General features: G+C 41.5%; 2 protein-coding genes across 6 annotated transcripts; one reads left to right on the top strand and one right to left on the bottom strand.

Moving 5' to 3' along the window:
- The first annotated feature begins 1,837 nt into the window (after positions 1–1,837).
- Positions 1,838–9,162, top strand: tac3b (tachykinin precursor 3b). 2 transcript variants are annotated; one of them, XM_041241858.1, is made up of 7 exons: positions 1,838–2,226; positions 2,877–3,006; positions 3,791–3,896; positions 6,457–6,483; positions 7,287–7,340; positions 7,773–7,848; positions 8,907–9,162. In XM_041241858.1, exons 2-7 carry the CDS (start codon positions 2,896–2,898, stop codon positions 8,923–8,925), a joined length of 393 nt encoding a protein of 130 aa, XP_041097792.1. In that variant the 5' UTR covers positions 1,838–2,226; positions 2,877–2,895; the 3' UTR covers positions 8,926–9,162. The 2 variants fall into 2 exon arrangements, with proteins under 2 accessions (XP_041097792.1, XP_041097793.1); XM_041241859.1 differs by having other exon boundaries at positions 1,841–2,226; positions 3,794–3,896; positions 8,907–9,161.
- Positions 9,163–10,514: 1,352 nt separating this feature from the next.
- Positions 10,515–18,488, bottom strand: LOC121309016 (glycoprotein-N-acetylgalactosamine 3-beta-galactosyltransferase 1-A-like). Of its 4 annotated transcripts, none has more exons than XM_041241854.1 (6): positions 18,402–18,488; positions 18,101–18,187; positions 15,685–15,766; positions 14,651–14,921; positions 13,346–14,010; positions 10,515–12,471 (listed from the first exon to the last, which is right to left on the bottom strand). In XM_041241854.1, the coding sequence occupies exons 4-6, from the start codon at positions 14,865–14,867 to the stop codon at positions 12,250–12,252; spliced, it is 1,104 nt and encodes a 367-aa protein (XP_041097788.1). In that variant the 5' UTR covers positions 14,868–14,921; positions 15,685–15,766; positions 18,101–18,187; positions 18,402–18,488; the 3' UTR covers positions 10,515–12,249. The 4 variants fall into 4 exon arrangements, with proteins under 4 accessions (XP_041097788.1, XP_041097787.1, XP_041097790.1 ...); XM_041241853.1 differs by having other exon boundaries at positions 10,515–12,071; positions 12,219–12,471; positions 18,101–18,487; XM_041241856.1 differs by lacking the exon at positions 18,101–18,187 and having other exon boundaries at positions 18,402–18,480.
- Positions 18,489–19,061: the final 573 nt, after the last annotated feature.

Consider the following 19,061-nt stretch of genomic DNA (forward strand, 5'->3'; position numbering starts at 1 on the left):
CGTTTCTTTCAGAAAAGACATAACGTCACCATTCAAGCTGTCAAATCAGAAAAAAAACGAGTAATTTAATATTGGCTCTTGTAAGTAGTCTGAAGTAGGTTTTTTTTTTTTTTTTTTTTTTTTTTTTTGGAAAAGTACGTGTTTTTTGCTTTCAGATTTGGGGTAAATAGACTTGAGAATTGAAAAGAAAATATCAGCAATATGATCTGTATTGTTAAAAAAAAAAACATAATCTAAGAATTTAATTTTAACAATTGCAACCCTGCAATGCCCATTTCAGTAGCACATGCGTAGTCAGCCCTCTATGTGATTATTTTTCTAAATCCAGCCTCACAAGCCAACATCTTTCATATATTTCAGTACATTATATTTGTTGCCGGACAGGGAAAAAAATCTAGTTACATAAATACAGATTCGTAGGTATGCATGATTAAATACTTCTTAACAGACATTGAAAACAATGAACTTCACATGCAGTATTATAGTTTAGGGTATTCAATATCCATGGTTAAGAAGTTCACATTTAGCACCGACATGAGGTCCGGAGCAATCAGACGATAAAAGCAGTGATTCCGTGTTTCATGTCGAGCTGGAGACTGTAACTGATTATCTGGCACATTCCTATGTGGAGGCTGACACCCCTAATTGCCACTATCCGTTTTCAACTTCAACTTTAATTGAGGCTTTTTAAGACTGCAAGCTGCAACAGACTTCTCCCACACTCTGCCATTCTGCAGCTGTTATCCGCAGAAACGGCACAGGAAGCTAATCTGTGTTCCACAGGTACAGTGTAGGATTCAGTGCACGGTGCAACACTAATATGCTTCCCCGCAGTGAGGTGGTTGGAGGAGCACGGAGACTAAACTCTTTCTGGATTATGCTAGTATATTCTTTTTTTCCTTATGTACCAATTGATTTTATTTCATTTTGATTCATGCCTACGAGGCCTTTCCTTCGATAAGCAGCGGGTCCTCACTCACTTGTTTGTTTTGCTTATGAATAAATACATTTACTATTAACGTTCAATCTAATATGATGAATTTACAGTCCGCCTTTCTCGCCTTATGCACGGTCTTACTGACAAACGAATGCCAATCTTGTATCGCAGCCAAGATGGTTCCAGCACCACGGAGAGAGGCACGCAAGGGAGCGCGGTCTACTCGTGGTAATACACTGCGATTATACTGTAATTAGCGTACACTGATATCTCACTGGTTAGATATTAGTGTTAGTTTGCGTGGTAATGTGGCTCGCAGTACTGCTGCTTATACTGGCACAGCTGCTGCTAAGCTTTCAGTGTTGCCTGCCCAGCCACCGAACCCCAGTATAATTAAGCAAAGCAAAGCAAATGACGGTTATTATAGAGATTCCCTCTTTCTGGCTGTAATGCTATCTAGAACAATAGGGTCCCGAGAGTTCAGTAAGGAGATGGAGTACACCACTAGTGTCAAATCCGAATAGGATCTCATAAAGGGAGGCTGTAGTAATACAGATACAGAGCAACTGCTTTCTTTTCAAAGGACCCTTTGCGCAAATAAACACATTGAGGAGAGCAAGGTCACAGGAATTAACAATGCAGGCTATATGGTCCTTCAATAGACATAACGGACACAATGCTTGTCATAAAAGTCAAAAGGTATTTGTTTAAATAAACAATCTAATTACATGAGTTGTTTTCATTTGTACTCAAATGATGCGCAAAATAGGCGGTCCACGCTACTCAGGGTAAAGCCGATCTGACTTTGACCTAACCTTTTTGGGATCCATATAACGTACATTAAAGTCATGTAACTAATAAGAATGGATTCCGTTTCCGTTCGTGCGTCAGAATTGTGTTCCACTGATGCAATTGAGAACAGTCAGCATAGCGTTGAGTTAATCAAAACTTCAATTGGATAGAAAAAAAAACCCAATCAGCTCAAATGACCACTATCTAGTTCATACCATTATCTGCAAGCCATACCCACCGAGCCTCTTCTGATTGGACAATCCTGGACCCCCGCCACAACACTGCTCTCATTAAGCAGCTCGGTAAACATAGGTGCCTTGTAGAGATCGTATCCAAGATTCAAACCGAGATCCACAGCGAGATAGCTGGGAAACCAAAAAGGCGCAAAGAAAACAGGACAGGAGTTTTAGACTTCGCCACACACAAAAGGGAACCCTAATCTCCCCAAACGCACCAGCCTCAACAGAGAAAGACATCCAAACGCGTCTGTTTAAAAGGTAAGTAGTCTTAAATAGACGTGTGTAAATAACACATTACTTACAAATAGCGCGGATCGGTGAATAACGTCCGTTCCAGATGCGTATTGCATAGTATTTTTCAATAGGGTAATCTAGTATAAAGTATTTTATAGCATCATTTGTGGATACTTTTTCTTAGTTTTAACAGTGACTCGTCCGGTGTTTTGAGTGTCAGTGAATTACATTGCCAGCGGTAAAAGAGAAATACCGTTTCCATGAATGTCTCAGTGTTTGTTCTGTACTGTTAAATAGGAAGCAGGTGTCAGAGCCCGCACTCCAATGAGATTACATTGAGATGGTCCGTGGAATGTTTAATAGCAGTGGTCCAGTTACTGTTTTGATTACAATGTGTTTTTTTAAGTCAACAAACGGATCCTTTAAGAAAGCCGGTAAAGTTTTTGGTTTGCAAACCATTTAAACCAGAGTAACATGAGAACATCTACACACGCCAGCCGTTATGAGTGTTCTTGTTACAAACTACTACCGGCGAGAAGCCCCCAAAGAGAGTCGAGAGAGAGAGATACTTATATTTAGTTGTATAGTACTGTGGTTATGTACCCGTCTGCCTTATTAATAATCCGACTGGTAGTAGCATTTGCACTAAATCTTCCCTTTTTTCTTCTTGGCAGGTGTGGCACAGACAAGAAGATGAAAAGTGTCTTCGTGTTGGCAATAATGTCGTTTCTAATGATGGTGCGATCGTGCCAGTCAAGTTGCGAGGAGATACAAGAACCAATGAGCAGCGATTTACAAATAAAGGTAAAACGCGATGCGATCTTCCACAACTACACTCAGTGAAAAACATGCCTAATACAAAAACTGTACTAATCTGATGGGGAATTTTTTTTTTTTTTAAAATCATTGGGTTGTTTTAGTTTTAACCGAATAGCATTTTTTATTAGGTTTATTTTTCTTGATAATTTTTCATTTAAAGTTTGTACAGAAATCATTTTAGATTTAGAAACTTTTTTGTTTAAATGTAAAATGAAAACGTTGCTCGTCGGGTGGTCTATAAAATGTCAGAATTCTACCTGGGTATAGAATATAATAGAATTATATTGTTAAAGACTACAACGTCACAAGGCTTATTGTACAAAAACAGTTGCGTGTTTAACGTTACCAAGTATACAAATAACGCAACAGAGCGTGTGAACTACGGCATCTGGTCATTTTGATCGTTGGAAACACAGTCCTTTCCCGGTTTGTACATATTGAAGTAGTGCGATACAGTAGAACGACAGCAATTATTTATAATGCAAGGTTTGGGTAGGCAGTGATCTCTTCTTCACGGAAAAGTTACGGGAAAGGATTTAAACAAATAAACATATTTTGCTATCAAGGTAAAAAACCAAAACATTTCGTTCTTTCTTTCTTAAAAATGATATGAATAGGTGTTTTAGGCGGTCAGGTTTTCAACGATATTATAACGATATGCTGGCCCCGTGGTTATTTTTGAATGGTTATTTTTTTATATATATTTAGTTCTGCGCATCTATAATGTCTTGAACGACACAGACCGTTGTGTGTTTTTAATTTGCCCCAGCAGGATATTTCGAGCGTAAACACTCTGCCCCGAGCCTTTCTGAAGCGGTTCTACGACGGGATGAATTATGACGGTTTCGTCGGACTCATGGGTAAAAGAACCGCCGGTAAGTTGCATGTCTTTGGTTCCACAGACCAGCCGGCGCCCATTCCCGTTTCTGACGTAGCATTAAATGACAATTCCAACTCCAACAATTCCAAACCAGCGCCGTAACTCCTGAGCTACACGAGTCTCTCCTGCCCACTGCCAGCTGGTGAAGCTAACAATACTGAGGTGTGTGTGTGTGTGTGTGTGTGTGTGTGTGTGTGTGTGTGTGTGTGTGTGTGTGTGTGTGTGTGTGTGTGTGTGTGTGTTTTACTCTAGCCAACGTTATTATACATTAAATAACCATTAACGTGCATAGCGTTTCCCCAGGTAAGTATGAACCAACGGTGTGTCGCAGCGCTCCGCTAAGTTTTCAGCACCACGGACAGCGGCTCACGATGGTAATACACGGGGGCTGAACTGGGAGAGGCTAAAACGTGAATGATATATTGAAAATTCTGTTTTGTTCCCCCCCCAGAGACGGGACCAATTTACATCTATCCCTTTATTGTGCGGAAATAGCTGTACTTGAGTTCCCTATGCGCTCCTAAAAAAGAAAACGTTGGGAATGAGACACTGCTTTTCACCTGGACGGATCTGCTCTGTGTAAATCTGTGAAGAGCTAAGGTTAGCAGTCCGCCTCGTAGTGTTACTGCTCGGGGCGTATTGAGCTGTATGTAATTATATGGAGCCCTTCACGGGTAATAGCATTCGTAATGGTTATTTTTTCCTTGTCTCTTAGTTATTACTTTAGAGCTATGTTTTGTTATGAACGTTTCTTCCCCGTGGCCGTGTAAGGATCATTCGAAGGCACAGCAGCAAATTGATTTGAAGATAACTTTAAAACACGCAACGAGATTCATGATGAATTTATGTGGCGCACCACTGGAACCACAGCTAGCCCGCTGGCGACCCGTCCATTATTGAAACGCGTGCTCTAAATAAATGATGTAAAGGACGAGATGAAGGAGTGACGTCAACAAAAGAGTAACCCTTTCAACCCCACGGACCTACAATACATAGGAAAGATCTCGACTCAAATCAATAGCTCATTAATAAAACACACTAATAGATTGAATTATTGAATTAGAAATAAGCGAGTGTGGTTACCACGTCATCAAACGCTTATAAGTACATCCACTGTTTGTTTTCATGCACACTATCCCTTGCAAAGGCATGTTAAAGATCCCGAAAGAGTTGGTACATACACTAATGTTAAAAAAAGTTTAATATTTTGTATTCTTCCACACAATGTGCAACCCCATCTCTCTATCTGAATCGATTGCATTGATGTATATATTTAAGGCAGCAAATAGGACTTTCAGTTAGAAAAAGAGATGCTCAAAAACATTTCTCTTCAGCCTTTCAGCTTTTCAGTGTTGCCGAGTTAAAAACCTAAACACACGTTCCACACATGATCTCTTCTGATATCCCACCTAGGAAGTGTTGTATCTCAGAAATGCGCCTCATAGTTCTGTGTTAAAAAGAATGACACGTTTTTAGAACGGTATGATGTCATCCGAAGTGAATCTGTAGTCGTGTCATTTCATACGTCATGACGGCTCATTGTCCCTGTAATCTCATTCTAGATGGTAGACAATGCTGAATTATTATTATTATTATTATTATTATTATTATTATTATTATTATTATAGAAATACTAAAATAAAGTTACTCCGCTGATGACATTGATAAAGACTTCTAGTCAAATCATTGAATTAAGTTTCTTTTAGCATTACAAAATCCCGTACTATTGAGCGCTGTGAAAGTTTTTGTCTTAAACATTTATGAAACACCATTAAAATTATAACATTTTGAAGCGATCTGTATTTGATTGCTTTCCAAAACAGAAAAAGAATAATCCTCTAAAGGATAATGGGTCGTCCAGAGCCATTCGACACATTTGTGATTTGCAGAAAATGTTGCGTTTTCGTTTTGCGGGGTCACTTGGACGCCAGTGTAAATTTAGTTGCACAGTCCAGCGAGCTGTGCCTGAGCGGAAGCCCTTATATCTTTATATCGTTTATACACATTTAAAACCTGCCCGCCTGAGAGTTCTGTACATGAATCTTTCCAAACACATAGGCATTCTGACACTGGGAAGCGGACTATCTCCTTAACAAGATCTGCCACTTTATGATTTCTCCTTAATTAGAAGTTTTGTGTGTCTGTGTGGATAGATACGTTTCCAGATCCAATTAAAACTTCTCCCAGTGTACATCTTTATAAATCAATCCAGACAGCTGTTATTACATTGGAGCTCGGGGGTTCAACTATTCAGCTATTAAAAAGAATAATCATATAGAAAGCTCAGGCAGCCTTTAATCAAAGCTACAAGAAAAACACATGAAATACAATCTAATTGAACTTGTATAGATATTGCATGCTGTATCATGCACTGACTTTTCTTTTGGTCAGGCACAACTATATGTAGTTAATCACACAAGTGCATAACTCCTGTATTCACAGACATTTTTATATGGCTTAATTCTGATTCATTATTGTCCTGCAGGTTTTTCTTTTTAAGATCACCGTGTGCCGAGCAGATCTGTATTAATAAAAAAAATTTTTGTTTGTTTCAGGGTCAAACGAACTGCCACCTGAGAAAAGTAAGTGGCTCCTAATCAGAGTGCTGCATGCATTCAGTTTGTCTCACTGCTGAGAAAAGACTGCCAATTGCGTGGATCCATGCTGAGAACATATTGCCTGCTCTATTGCTTTGTTAGCTCTGTTCTTCCAAAGTGTACTACCAGGGGCTCTATAAATACAAAGAATAGGAATAAAACCATTTTTGCTGTATATAACTATTAAGAATTAACTTCGGTACAGCTAAGGACAGGCACGTTTGCGTTCCCTGTGTCTCCTTGCTAATTTATACTGTAAAAATAGTCTGATTCCTGCAGAGCAATTGCAATAAGACTCATTTGAGTTTGTTAACTATAAACTGTACCTGATCGATCCCACAGTCAAACCTGGAAAAGCTCAAACTGCTGTGCAATGTGATTTGTATTTCCATCTCCGTACCTCAGCTGCCAACCAGGCGCGATTCTCTTGGCAAGTGCAGCAGTAGGAGGTTATAACGATCAAGCTCCATTCTAGATCAGGATGCAAACCAGGTGTTACACTGGCAGTATTTTATTGGCAACTCCTGATAAGATCCCCATTCTCTTTAATGCAAGCAGCTATACATTGTATTCAATACCACCTGTGCAAGTGCATGCTGCTTTGTAAGGAAGCTTCAAAGAGTGGAAGAGTTTATGTTGCCTGGAATCTGATCATTCCTCTTCCAGTCCCAGAATGCAAGAACTTCAAGCGCGTTTTTGCATTTTCAAACACTTGCTTTTGGTACACGCTTTGTGCTTAATTTATAGAAGAAATGCATGCAATAATGAAACCTCTGCGTGTTTTACAGGAGATATGCATGACTTCTTTGTTGGGCTTATGGGGAGGAGAAACACAGAGAATGGTGAGTTTGGTATTAAGAAATGTGCCAGTTGCATACAAGCGGGTTCCACAGCATTCTCTACAGAGCCACCCAGACTACCCCTGTAATTCTGTTTAGGGTTTCTAAGCATGTTTATTATCAGTAGGTGCAGCACTGCATGTTGGTCCGCACATAGTACAGTCCCCCATCCCCCGTCCGTCGCCCCTGTTCCCCGTCCCCTGTCCCCTGAGCTTTCTTTACTAGACAGTCTAATTATTAGAAACAGAAGCGGAATAATAAGAGGAAATTGCAAACCTTGGAAACAACTCCTTAAAGGCAAATTGTAAAAGTGTGCCCTCTAGTGGAATTTCAGTGAAATCCCACCGAGGCTAAGTTTTAATGTATTTTGAAACGCTGTGTTGTAGCACATTGAAGGACACTCTTGTCATCCTTTCTTTAATTATTTAATACCAGGCAATCCCGTCCCGTTGAAAAGGGAAACTTTCCCAGGATCAAGAGGAACCATCTTTCCTAATAAGTGTAAAATGAGGTAAGTGTGCGGTGGAATAATGCGGGGGGAGGGGATGGTGAATACAGTACAGCGGAATCAGATATAGCCTGTATATGTCTGGCTGCTTATTCAAGGGACGTCATTCGTTGCTATCGGGTGGTAAGACCAGGGGACCCCTGAAGACAACATTTTTATTTGACATTCGCTTTGAGAAATAGCCACGGACAATTAAGGAAAGTGTCCCAATTGGTTGAAGAATTTTAAACGTAGTGCTATAGCCTTTTGCTATATATTATCTGCCCACCAGAGGGCAGCGTATTCCCTCTGCAACCTGCCTGATGCAGAGCCTGACACAGACCTTCGTTTTTCGTCCTTGTTGCAAGACCACATCTCCATAACAACGAAAGACTTAACTCTAGCAGTACTGAAAGTTGTTTACTGTTTACTTTTTTTCTGACAAGCGTTTCATTGTTCTTGAAAAAGTCTTTTAACAGAAAGGCTTGTCAACCTTTTAATTTTTGTTTTTTATTGCAAATTTCGTTTAGTGATGCCTCTCGCTATATTGCTGGCACTAATAATAGCATCCACACAACGCTCCTCAATTTAGAAATATGAAAATTAATTATTTTCACCCTTGCCTTAGATGTATTGCATTTCAATTAGTATTTCTAAATATGACATTGTATTATGATCACAATACAATTCATTAATTAAAACGTCCAAGGCTCGCCATAATGTTTGGTTTCACTCTAAAATGTAATTCCTTGAAGACTGTTTTGTAAATAAAGAGGTACCCCTTAAGGTACACCTGAAATTGAGCGGTTGTCCTAACGGTTTGTTTTGATAGCGACTCGAGTATTACGAGGAGGAAACTGGCGATTTGAATGGTCAGCTTTAACCTGTCAGTTCATTTTAAACCATTTGTTTCGTGCATTGCAAAAGATAAGAAAGTTAGCATCGTTTTCTTAGTGGAATACACGTGTCTCCTGTACCTGGATGCGTTAGACTGTTCCCGACGCTGCAGGGCACAGTGCACAGAATTGGAAATGCATGCTTCAGAGGCTAATGTGAGTTAACCCTTCGTTTTGTCTTTTCAGGTTTCGTCGCTTCGTGTAGTGCAGAAGTCCCGAAGTCGCTGTTGCCAAAGCGCATCAAGTTTTCAAATCTGAAAAAATTATTATTTTGTATAAAGAAGAGCATATGCTTCTTGAAAATGAAAAGTCAAACACACACACACACACACACACATTCTGTTCCATTTGCAAGTTGTTGTATAAATGATTTGGGCAGTACAGATTTCATAGAAAGATACCCGGGTTTGTGTTGGCTGTTTTATTTAATGGTGTAAAACATAGTTTATGAATAATAATAATAATAATAATAATAATAATAATAATAATAATAATAATAATAATAAGTGTTTTATAAATACAAAGTATGACTACTGCATTTCTTTTTTCTTTAAACATTTTAATAGACTAAGAAACAAGGCTGGGTTATTTTAGCGAGTTTTTGATAACGTCCTTTTGTTTTTGCAAGGCTGCAAGTATTCACGTGACAGTCACAGACGCAACATGTAATCGAGTTGTTCTGTTCTCCAGACTGAGGGTGTAGAAAGAGAAGCATTTATTAAAAGCATTGAAACCCCATTGCGAGTTACAGGCGTGTCTGACCTACGATCAGCTTCCATGCGCAAGGTGTTCCTAGCGCAGAGGTTCTACAGCACCGGCGAACAAAATGAAACAGGGAAGGGCAACAACACATAAGACCTTTTAGAGCGAAACCAGAACCCCTTGTGTTGTGGGACCGACGGATTGGGTTCACCTGTCCAATTCTAAGGGTCATGGTCCCTGTGCCATTTTTAGGGATAACGGAGAGTTCTGGAGCACCAGGGCATTCAGCTGTGATCCGGTTCAGCTTGGTTCAGGTGTGGGTCCGATTCAGCTTGGTTCAGGTGTGGTCAGCACTTTGCGGTTACCGCCTGTGCCAAAGTTCGTTAATCACATTACTGTTTGAAACAGGGCAGCAAAAGTGTGAACTGAAGCAACCCCGCTCATCCACTTGCATGGCATTAAGGGTTACAGTGGTGTCAGGACCCTTCCATGAGCTCCCTGCTCAAATTACAAAACAGTACAAAGCCTGATCAATTGGCAGTTTTGCAACCAGCCCCAGTGATGGGTTATGATTTAATTAAAGGGACCCCTATTATAAAGCTTTAACCCAGTCTGGTAAAGAAATCAACAGCAGTCTCTCCACTACACCACTCTACCTACAGCTCTAGAGAACCGCTGACCGCACTGTGATAAAAACTCGGCAAGGCCATGGATTCAATGACGTAGTTGCACTTAGCAGGCTGCCTTTACAGATGTATGCAGGTCACATTGAACTTGGTTAGAACACAGGGACAGATGAAGGGGCGTGCGTCTAAGGATTTCACCGTTCTTTGTTTTCACACGCAGGTGTCGGTGATCTACTTCATTCATGACTCAGGGATGTGTGTTACTAAATATGCGTGCGTATTTATTCTAAACCACTTTTTAAATAAGCCTTCTTTGTGATCCCACCAAGATCTTTGAAGCCTGGATTTACAAGGTGAAGATAAATAAGGAAGCAGCTGCTGAGCTTCGCCTGCTCCCTTTCAAAAGCACCAGTGAGGCACTTGGACTGGGCACTGAAGAAAGCTCTGGAAAACAAACCACAAGTGCTGAATAAAAACACATTTATTGCCTGGGTGGCCACACATAATTCAACTTAACACTATTTCTTCAGCTGTTACAACACACACACGTAACACCGAGCCCTGATTGGTTCGTTCACTGGAACCCACCAGATGGGTCATTTTTATCTCAAGTACAACGCTCAATAGATACACAGGACAGCATTATCGTCCCACTGGCATAAAGAACGGCTTCATTGACTTTAGGACTTAGACGACAGATCAAAATGCTCCTGCTGTACCTACTGCACTTCAGAAACTTGTGTTTGCTGCAGCAAACCAACCCACTCGAAGTGATATATACTGTGTTGGTATGTTGGTACATTTCAGCGAAATGTTTAACTTTAAATACACGCTTGGTGATTTAAAATGAAAACAGCATCATTATTTTTAAAAGCGACTTACTTTGCCTTTTAAAAGTTCTTTAGAAAGAGACACTCGCCGTCACAGAACACATTACCAACATTTGTGTAAGTATAACCACTACTGTACCACTGAGTCTTCAGCCCGGAAGTGCTCTGTGGAGCAATACTTGGGATCATACTCAACATTACAACACGAACAAACTGTAAAATACAATGCAGAGACCAGCTTTAGCTCTGATACAGACATTAAGTTGTTTGGTTTTTTTTAGACCTTCTTAAACTTTCAATTTGTTATCTAAAATATCTTATTTTTTTTTAAAAAAAAAAAAAAAAAAAAAAAAAAAAAAACACCTTTGGCAAGATTTTGGTATAAAAGCTACATATACAAACTGCAAATGGTTTTCTTCCTCAAATGCAACAGCAGGAAATCAGACACTCAACACATCTTTGTTCAACCATCAGACAGTAACAGAGTGATGCCCATAGTATCTTGAAGCATTCAGTTCAATTTCAAGCTAGAATAAGTGAATTAGTCTTTATTTCACGCTTGTGTTAAAATTTGAAGCCCCTTAATTGCCCTTTGTGCTACAGCTGGGCAGTGCAAAGTACATTTCACCATCAACACCCAGCAAGACAATGAGGCAGCTGGGTTTACAGTGCTAATACAGGCAGAGCCTGGTGCTAGGAACACACCCAGAGACTAATACTGCAAGGATGAGATTACTGTACAATACACTCTGAACTAATTAACCACCCCATTCTTCAGAACCTTTTGATTTGCACCACTTTAAAAAATAAATAAATTTAAAAAATGTAATGTTTCCAAACACACTCCCTTTCAGGGTGTTTTAACTGAATGCAGAGGCTTCGCTTTGGCAGCTGGTTCTGAATCGTATTGTGAAAGCAAAATGAGTTCAAGAAAATATGGAAGCAAAGCTAGTTAGTTTCCAAGGAGAGTTGTCCCCCCCCCCAGTTTGCTTCAGTCTGGGTATATTTAGAAAAACAGACAAACGTGTGAATAGACACTTAAGACTGTAAAACAAGAACATTTTGCGTGCAAGAAATGTTTGCTAATTTTGCATTTATTAAATCTGTAAAATTAAATGTGCCGTACATTAAAAGAAACGCAAACATTTATTGCAGCAAAAATGGACTTTGAAGGCCATTAGTGAAATTAACATGACAAAAAAAAAAAAAAAAAAAAAAAAATACTGTTTTACAGTAGTCTTGGGTAGAGCTACTTTGTTTAGTAATCCTGCCCCTGCAGTGTAACCCTGGTACTGCAGTTTCACGGTCTTCACTCTTCATCAGCACTCCTCACGGGACAGGTCCAGTGCAGCTGTAGAGAGAGCAGCGTGATCACAGTTTGGAGGTGCCGTTCCCGGGGGCGTCCATCTCGGGGCTCAGCGGGGAGTGCTCTGTCCTGGCAGAGTCTGGCTCCACTCCCTCAGGCAGGCTGGGCTGGTAGCGGTACTGGTACCCATACGCCCGTAGGTGGTAGGTGTAATACTCCAGCATGTACATCAGCTCAGCGTCCACGTAGTGGAAGGAGACGGCCAGGTCCGAGCAGCACTGAGGACCCTGCCGGAGCAGAAGGGGGGCAATACTGAGCACAGGAACATGCAGCGAGGCTTCCTTACTGCGGAGAACAGCAGCAACCCACACAAATCAAGCTGCTGTTTTTCACACATTGTTGGGATGACAAACGCCCAGTCAGCATCAATGCATGCAGCGCTGGATCCAAATGAACAAATAAATCAGTTTATGCAGCTCTATAACACACCAGCACCTGGTAAAGTGTGGATTGGTTTCTAAAAATGGAACGCACCCTCTGAAAGCAGTATACTAAATGCCTTTATTCCGCTGTGTGGCTGGCATTGGTAGTTCAGTAACTGATCTGTCACGAATAGTGCAGTGCGATTCAGATTCTGGCTAACAGATCAAGATGTACGATTTGTAATTTCTGGCTGTATCTCAATAGGCAAGTCAGTCAGGTAGATTCGTCAGGCTTTTGTGCTAAAGAATGTCTGCTCAAAGTTTCATCGCAATTGGAGGAGTGGTTTTCAACGGACGCAGTTTTTTATGTTTTGCACCATGTGTTTATATTTCTCATATTAGTAAATACAGTATAATCGTAAATCTCGAAAAACTACTCACTTCTAAATCTTTTGTAGTCATTTTTGTATTACTTTAGTATAAATACATGTTAATTTGGATTCATATGTTGTTTTTTTCTGACACACAATCGCCTGTTTTCCCCATTGGAAATAGTGATATTTTGAAATATCACTGTCCTGGTCACAAAAGCAAAGTTTGTGGGGAATAATAGCCATTTTCTATACTTTTGAGGCATAAGCAATTAGGAAATAACACTTACTACCCAGGAACAAAAAAAAAAAAAAAAAAAAAAATTTGTTACACGGTGTAATTTAGCACCACCTCGGTCAGCACTCACCTCCACAATAGGGTAGTAGCAGTAGTTCCAGTACCAGAAGCTCTTGGCGAATTTGACGGTGAGGTGGTGTTCTGGGACGAAAGGGTGGAAGGTCTCCCGGTGCATGGAGTCCCGGGAGTCTCCAGCCAGCACGCCCATCTTCTCCAGGCACTGTCCCAGGGCCAGGTCCTCCACCGAGGTGGTGTGGGTGCACACCTTGGTCCGGAAGCCCTTCACGAAACGGCGCAGGGCCTCCCTGCTCAGCACGTAGCCCGCCCCGCCGCTCATGTAGCCCTGCTTGGTGTAGGGCTTGAAGCGCTTGCCGAAGTAGACAGGCTCGTTGGCGGTGTAGTTGGAGAGGATCCAGCGAAGGTTGTCCACCACCACGAAGGTGTCGTCGTCCGCCTTGAGGAACCAGTCGGCCTGGTGGGAGTGGTGCTGCTCCACGTACTGGAAGGCTCGGATGGTTTTCCAGTACAGCTGGTCGCGTCCCTCCTTGGTGCCCAGCCCCACTGTAGGGAAGTCTGGGTCCTCGCGGGAGCTCATGAAGATCACCATGTTGCAGTGACGGCTCCAGGTGGCCTTCACGTGGCGGGCTTTGGTCTCCAAGTTGTCCGGGCCGGTCATGACCCAGCAGAGGATGCGGACCTTCTTGTAGAGCTGGTCCGCCACGCGGCTGTCCTCCCCTGCAGAGACAGGAGCACACACACGTTGCATCTGAAATAAGATTAACGGCATCGATGTGTTTCACACCGGAAGCCATAACAGCAGTACAGCATTTCAGGTTAGATTTCGAAATGTCACATTTTTAAAGTTTGTCAGGTTTTCCCATTAACGATGAAGCGGTGTGATTCAATATGTTAACATTATTCAGCAGGTTTCATTCAACTTCAGGAAGCAGAATGTGTTTACTCTATAAGGCGATGCAAAACCTTTTGGCCATAGCTGTATTTTGTGGCAAAAAATAAGTTGCCGAATGTTTTGGCTGAAAGAGATCCCAACCCGAAATGTCTACGTGACATTTCTTATAGCTGTTCTGGAGCATTGTGGAGTTATGGAGGGTGCTACTTCATTCTTCCCACCTCAAAGTGGCCCTTTTTTGCCAGAAATGTTAAAAAGCAGGGCCATTCTTTTAATTGTATTTATTTTATTGACGATACCAAGACAATTCCTGTAGGGTGGTACCATCTCGTTAACAAAGGTGGCGAAGCATCGGTTTGCATTCACCCTCTGGGTTTCATACACTCAGCTACAAAACAACAAATCGAGAATCATACATAACAAAGCTGCACGCAAAATGGACGCGAGTGGGAGAGACGCTCTTGCCTTGGAGGTGTGGGTGCCGAAGATTGATGAGCGCCGATCCCTCCACCCTCCAGCTCTGGTTCTCTTCTCCCCACTGTCCTGCCATGGAGGGGACCTGGCTGTCGGGCTGCATCTTGAATTTCCTCTCGAACCACACCGGAGTCATGAAGAAGTACAGGATGCAGGTACCCACCAGGAAGCCCAGGTAGAAGGCGCAGCGGGAGCTCGAAGCCGCCATGCTGCCCTGGAATTTTGCTCTCTCGATCTCTCTGTCCACGCTATCCTAGCATTGCTGGAGGAAAGAAGAGGGCATGGGAAACAGGGCAGGTGTAACAGGACGGAGGCTGGGTGCTTACCACAGCCGAGCGTCTTCCCCACAATGCAGAAGAGCCAGCATTCCGGGTTTTAGCACTTTTAACCTCATTTCATCTCACCAACAGGGCACTGAATCCTTAACCAGGGTCTGGGTCAAATCCTGTTTGTCAATTCCAATTCCCTTGTAATCAACTGCAACACATAACTGATCAGAACTGTAATCAGCAGTATTCTGTTAAAGTTAGCTTTTCAGGATGGCAACAAATTACTTACATTGAAGTCACTGTTAGTCAATTAAATTGGCTTGGAATGAAAGCAGCTGAACAAATTGCGACAATTATTAAAATGTCTCTAAAATATCAATTCATTCAAAGGAATTGGGAACTGATTTTAAAAAGGAACTGGAACTGAAACAGGAACTGATACCCAATCCTGACACACCGATTGCCTTGTAGGTAAGCAGTGAAGCCTCTTTACAATCCTGGGACAAATATTCAAGTAATCCAACAAACGAGGCAAGAAACGTATTGATTGGTTTTCCTACTCGTTCACAGAACTGAATTTATAAATGACTCTCTCAAAAAGGCACCATGTAAGGAAACCAAAACAGAAATTCTGCGCTACAGCAGAGTGTGCATCTACTTTATTTAAATGGGTAATTTGACGAGGTACATTTCATCTGAAGAGTTAAACGATAAGAATTCCAGTTCATCCAAAAATTAAAGAGAACATTTACTTACATTTAATATTCAGGAAAAATCCAAGTTCTTCCTAGCACTGCTTATGATCCAAGAACATCAGCATACCATTACAAATCGCAGCCTGAAATACAGAATGAATTATTACAGATTTAAAAAATAAAAACAAGGGAGAGGGGGACTTGCTACACACAAGCATGCGTCACATTTTACATGTTGCATCAAAAAATACAGCTGAACAAACTGCAGGTACGATTCTACACAATCCATTTGTTAACCTTTCAACGCACTGCTTCAGAAATTAAGAAGGAATTCAGCGCACAGAAACATGGATTGCTGTGCTGGTTCGGATCATGTCTCGGGAGCTGTCATTAGGACAGCGCAGTGCAATTAAATGAACAATCACTTCACCCTGCAATTAATGTTCTACTGTTATTCTATGCGCATTTGGTTTCAAAAACTGATTTGATTCTGTGCTACTGTACAAGGGACGAGTCTTGGTGGGCCAAATGGCCTCTTCTCGTTCCCAAACTTCTCTTGTGTTCTTATAAACTCTTTTGAAAAATGTGCCTTTACACTCGCCTCAAACCCAGCCCTATGGCCCAACACGTTGCATCTGAAGAAGATTCCAGTATATTATTGAGATGAAAACAAACTGGAAACACACAATACAAAGCGCGTTCGGAAAGAAAGCACTGCATTTAGTTCTCTCCTAATTGAAAGAGTACTGGACTGGTCTACTAGGATATTGTCAAGTGTAAGAGGGCGCAGGCAGAGTGCGAACCTGTGACCCCGCCTCAACCACTATGCAAAACAGCTGGGCTCCTCTGCATTCACAGTTACAGAACCATCAACCTCATCACACTGACAGGACAGAATCTGTAACGGCAACATCACACAACATTGCCAGGTACTTGTGCACTGACATATTTCTTGGAGGGTAAAAGAATGGGTAGAGGTTCAGCTGGCCAAATACTTTTCCTTCTAGCTTACAAAAGGGCAATGACCACAGAGGAAACAAACCTAAGCTTGTGACACTTGAATCAGAACAGAAAACAATGCAAATCATTAACTAGCCAGGAGGATAATAACTAACTCAGTTTCTATGAAATACAAAACAGGGCAATCATACTTTGTCTTGTGAAATATATATACCGCTAGTTATATGACCCTTCATTGAGCAACTGGGATGCGAGTTTCGCTCTAAATTGTTTTATTTTTGTTGAACAGTGAGATTGGGTCGACATTTAAAACTAGTGCTGGCACAGATTAAACGCAAACTGTATTAATAATTGGGCGCCTGGTTTTCGTGCCAACCTGAAATGCGTTGTTTGGTGCGTGTGCTTTACTTTTAAAAGCAGGTCGATGCCTTCCACAAGTCCCGTGTCGCATCAATACACGCAGTAAGGTCAGCGTTCAGTTAAGAGACCGGCACGCCGGACGCCAGAGAGCGATTTCGAATAAAGAATGCACACTGGAGCGAAGACAACAACTGTAGCGAGTCCTGAAAAGCAAATACTGTCTCCTTTTGCTTATATGGAGGAGACAAAATAATACAAGTTAAGAGTATGGGTGCACAACACACTAAAAAAAAGGGCATTTAACAGTGACTGTTTATACTTGATCTGTTTTAACATGTAAATTATTCAAAAAAAGAATACATCTACTTGGAAATACTGAAGAAATGAATATGCTTGTATAGATTTTCAATGAATACAGTCTTCTCAGTTATCGTGTGAGCGCGATTATTATTAGTGGTCAATATGATTTCAAACTAAGAAGCGTAATTATACAGGAATACGAAACCAGACTTGCCCATTTTCAAACGTTGGGCTATTTCTTGCCCCATGACGTTCTTCATTTTATTGTCTTTATAACCACCGACATCATAAAGAATATTATACTGTTTTCTACTTTAATTACATTGTCATTGATGTCTATTTTTATTATTTCTGTGGTGATCACTACCTTTGACTATTTCTAATCGGGACTCGAACACAACTAAAACAATTATCTTTCTAAATTAGCTCGCTCACTCGCGTCCGGTGTGCATAGCCCTTTAGGCTTTGCAGAAACACAAACATGTTTACACACAAAACACTGTAATAACATAATTAACATAATAACATGTGTAACCATTTAATTAAAAAAAACACACACACACACACACATACCGTTGCATGTTCGACTTACAACTAACCGTTACTTTAAAATAAATATTTCATTATTTATATATATATATATAAAATGTGTCATTTTTACTTTTTTTTTTTTAAAGCATGCTGTGTTCTCTTATTTTTATCCTGGGTGTTGTAAAGAATGATTAGCAGAGCACTGTACAGCACTGCAGAGCACGCAGCGCCGGGCTGAGTTCACCGGGCTGCATCCTGCGGGAGAGACAGTCGCGCATCACTGCTGACTCTACAGCTGCTAATGTTTCCACAGGCATCATACTCACCTGTGCAGGGCTGCCTCTCGCTGTCGAAACTATACAGCTGCACCCACCAAGCACTTCATTAACGGGAAACAGACCGCGCCATGGCCCCTTTAGTAAAAAAAAAAACCCAGCTCCACTACAAATGAGTGCATTTACATCTGAAAACTGCCCTATGTGGGCTGAAACTGTGCGTCGCGTTCAGACTGAAACATGCAATTGTTGTTGTTTTGTTTTCAGTAACATCGCTTGCTCGTGTGGCTGCACCCTATTGCGTTAGCACGGTCAGCTCGTCTTCGTTTCCTTCCTTTTCCCGACTCCTTACCCGCTCTCCAAGCACTTCGCTCCGGTGCGCGTTTGCGCCATTGCAGTCCTCGGCCCCAGCGCTTCTGAAATGCCTCTCTTTGGTTTCTGATACGCGAGTTTCCGAATCAATCATACACGCAATCCCGCCTCCTGGTGAATGCCGGTTGACGATTGGCTCGCCGCTGCTCATAAACATTCGTCAAGCCAAGATAGCGGAGGCTGTAATCTGACCGCAGTATTGAGGGGAGGGGAGGGCTGGGCTCTAAATCGCTTTCCTCTATTTTCGTTTTAGCATATTTTATTTCAAACACAGGCGTTTTCGAGCCTCAGTTTACGAGTTACCAAACAAGTTTCGTTTTTACGTGCTAAAAGCGCCCCACTCCCCCCCCAAACCATTTCGGGTTACTGTTCAAATTCTCAACGTCAGAGGTGGCCAAAGTCTGCAATGGGGCATGCGCTGACATGCCTGTAAAATGCACCCATGTCAAATGAAATGTATATTTATAGCCGGGGGGAGGTCATTTCTAAACAAAAAGCTACGGGAGCTTCTCACTAAGGGAGAGAGATAGCATTGCATTTGCTTTCCTGTATATGTACTGCCCTTAATTTGCAGCAGGTTCTAGATGCTTCCTGTTCTGGCTGCAGCCTTGCTGTCGGTGGCGGTGGCTGCATAGCGACA

The sequence above is a fragment of the Polyodon spathula genome, unplaced genomic scaffold, assembly GCF_017654505.1.
Source record: "Polyodon spathula isolate WHYD16114869_AA unplaced genomic scaffold, ASM1765450v1 scaffolds_825, whole genome shotgun sequence".
Lineage (NCBI taxonomy): Eukaryota > Metazoa > Chordata > Actinopteri > Acipenseriformes > Polyodontidae > Polyodon > Polyodon spathula.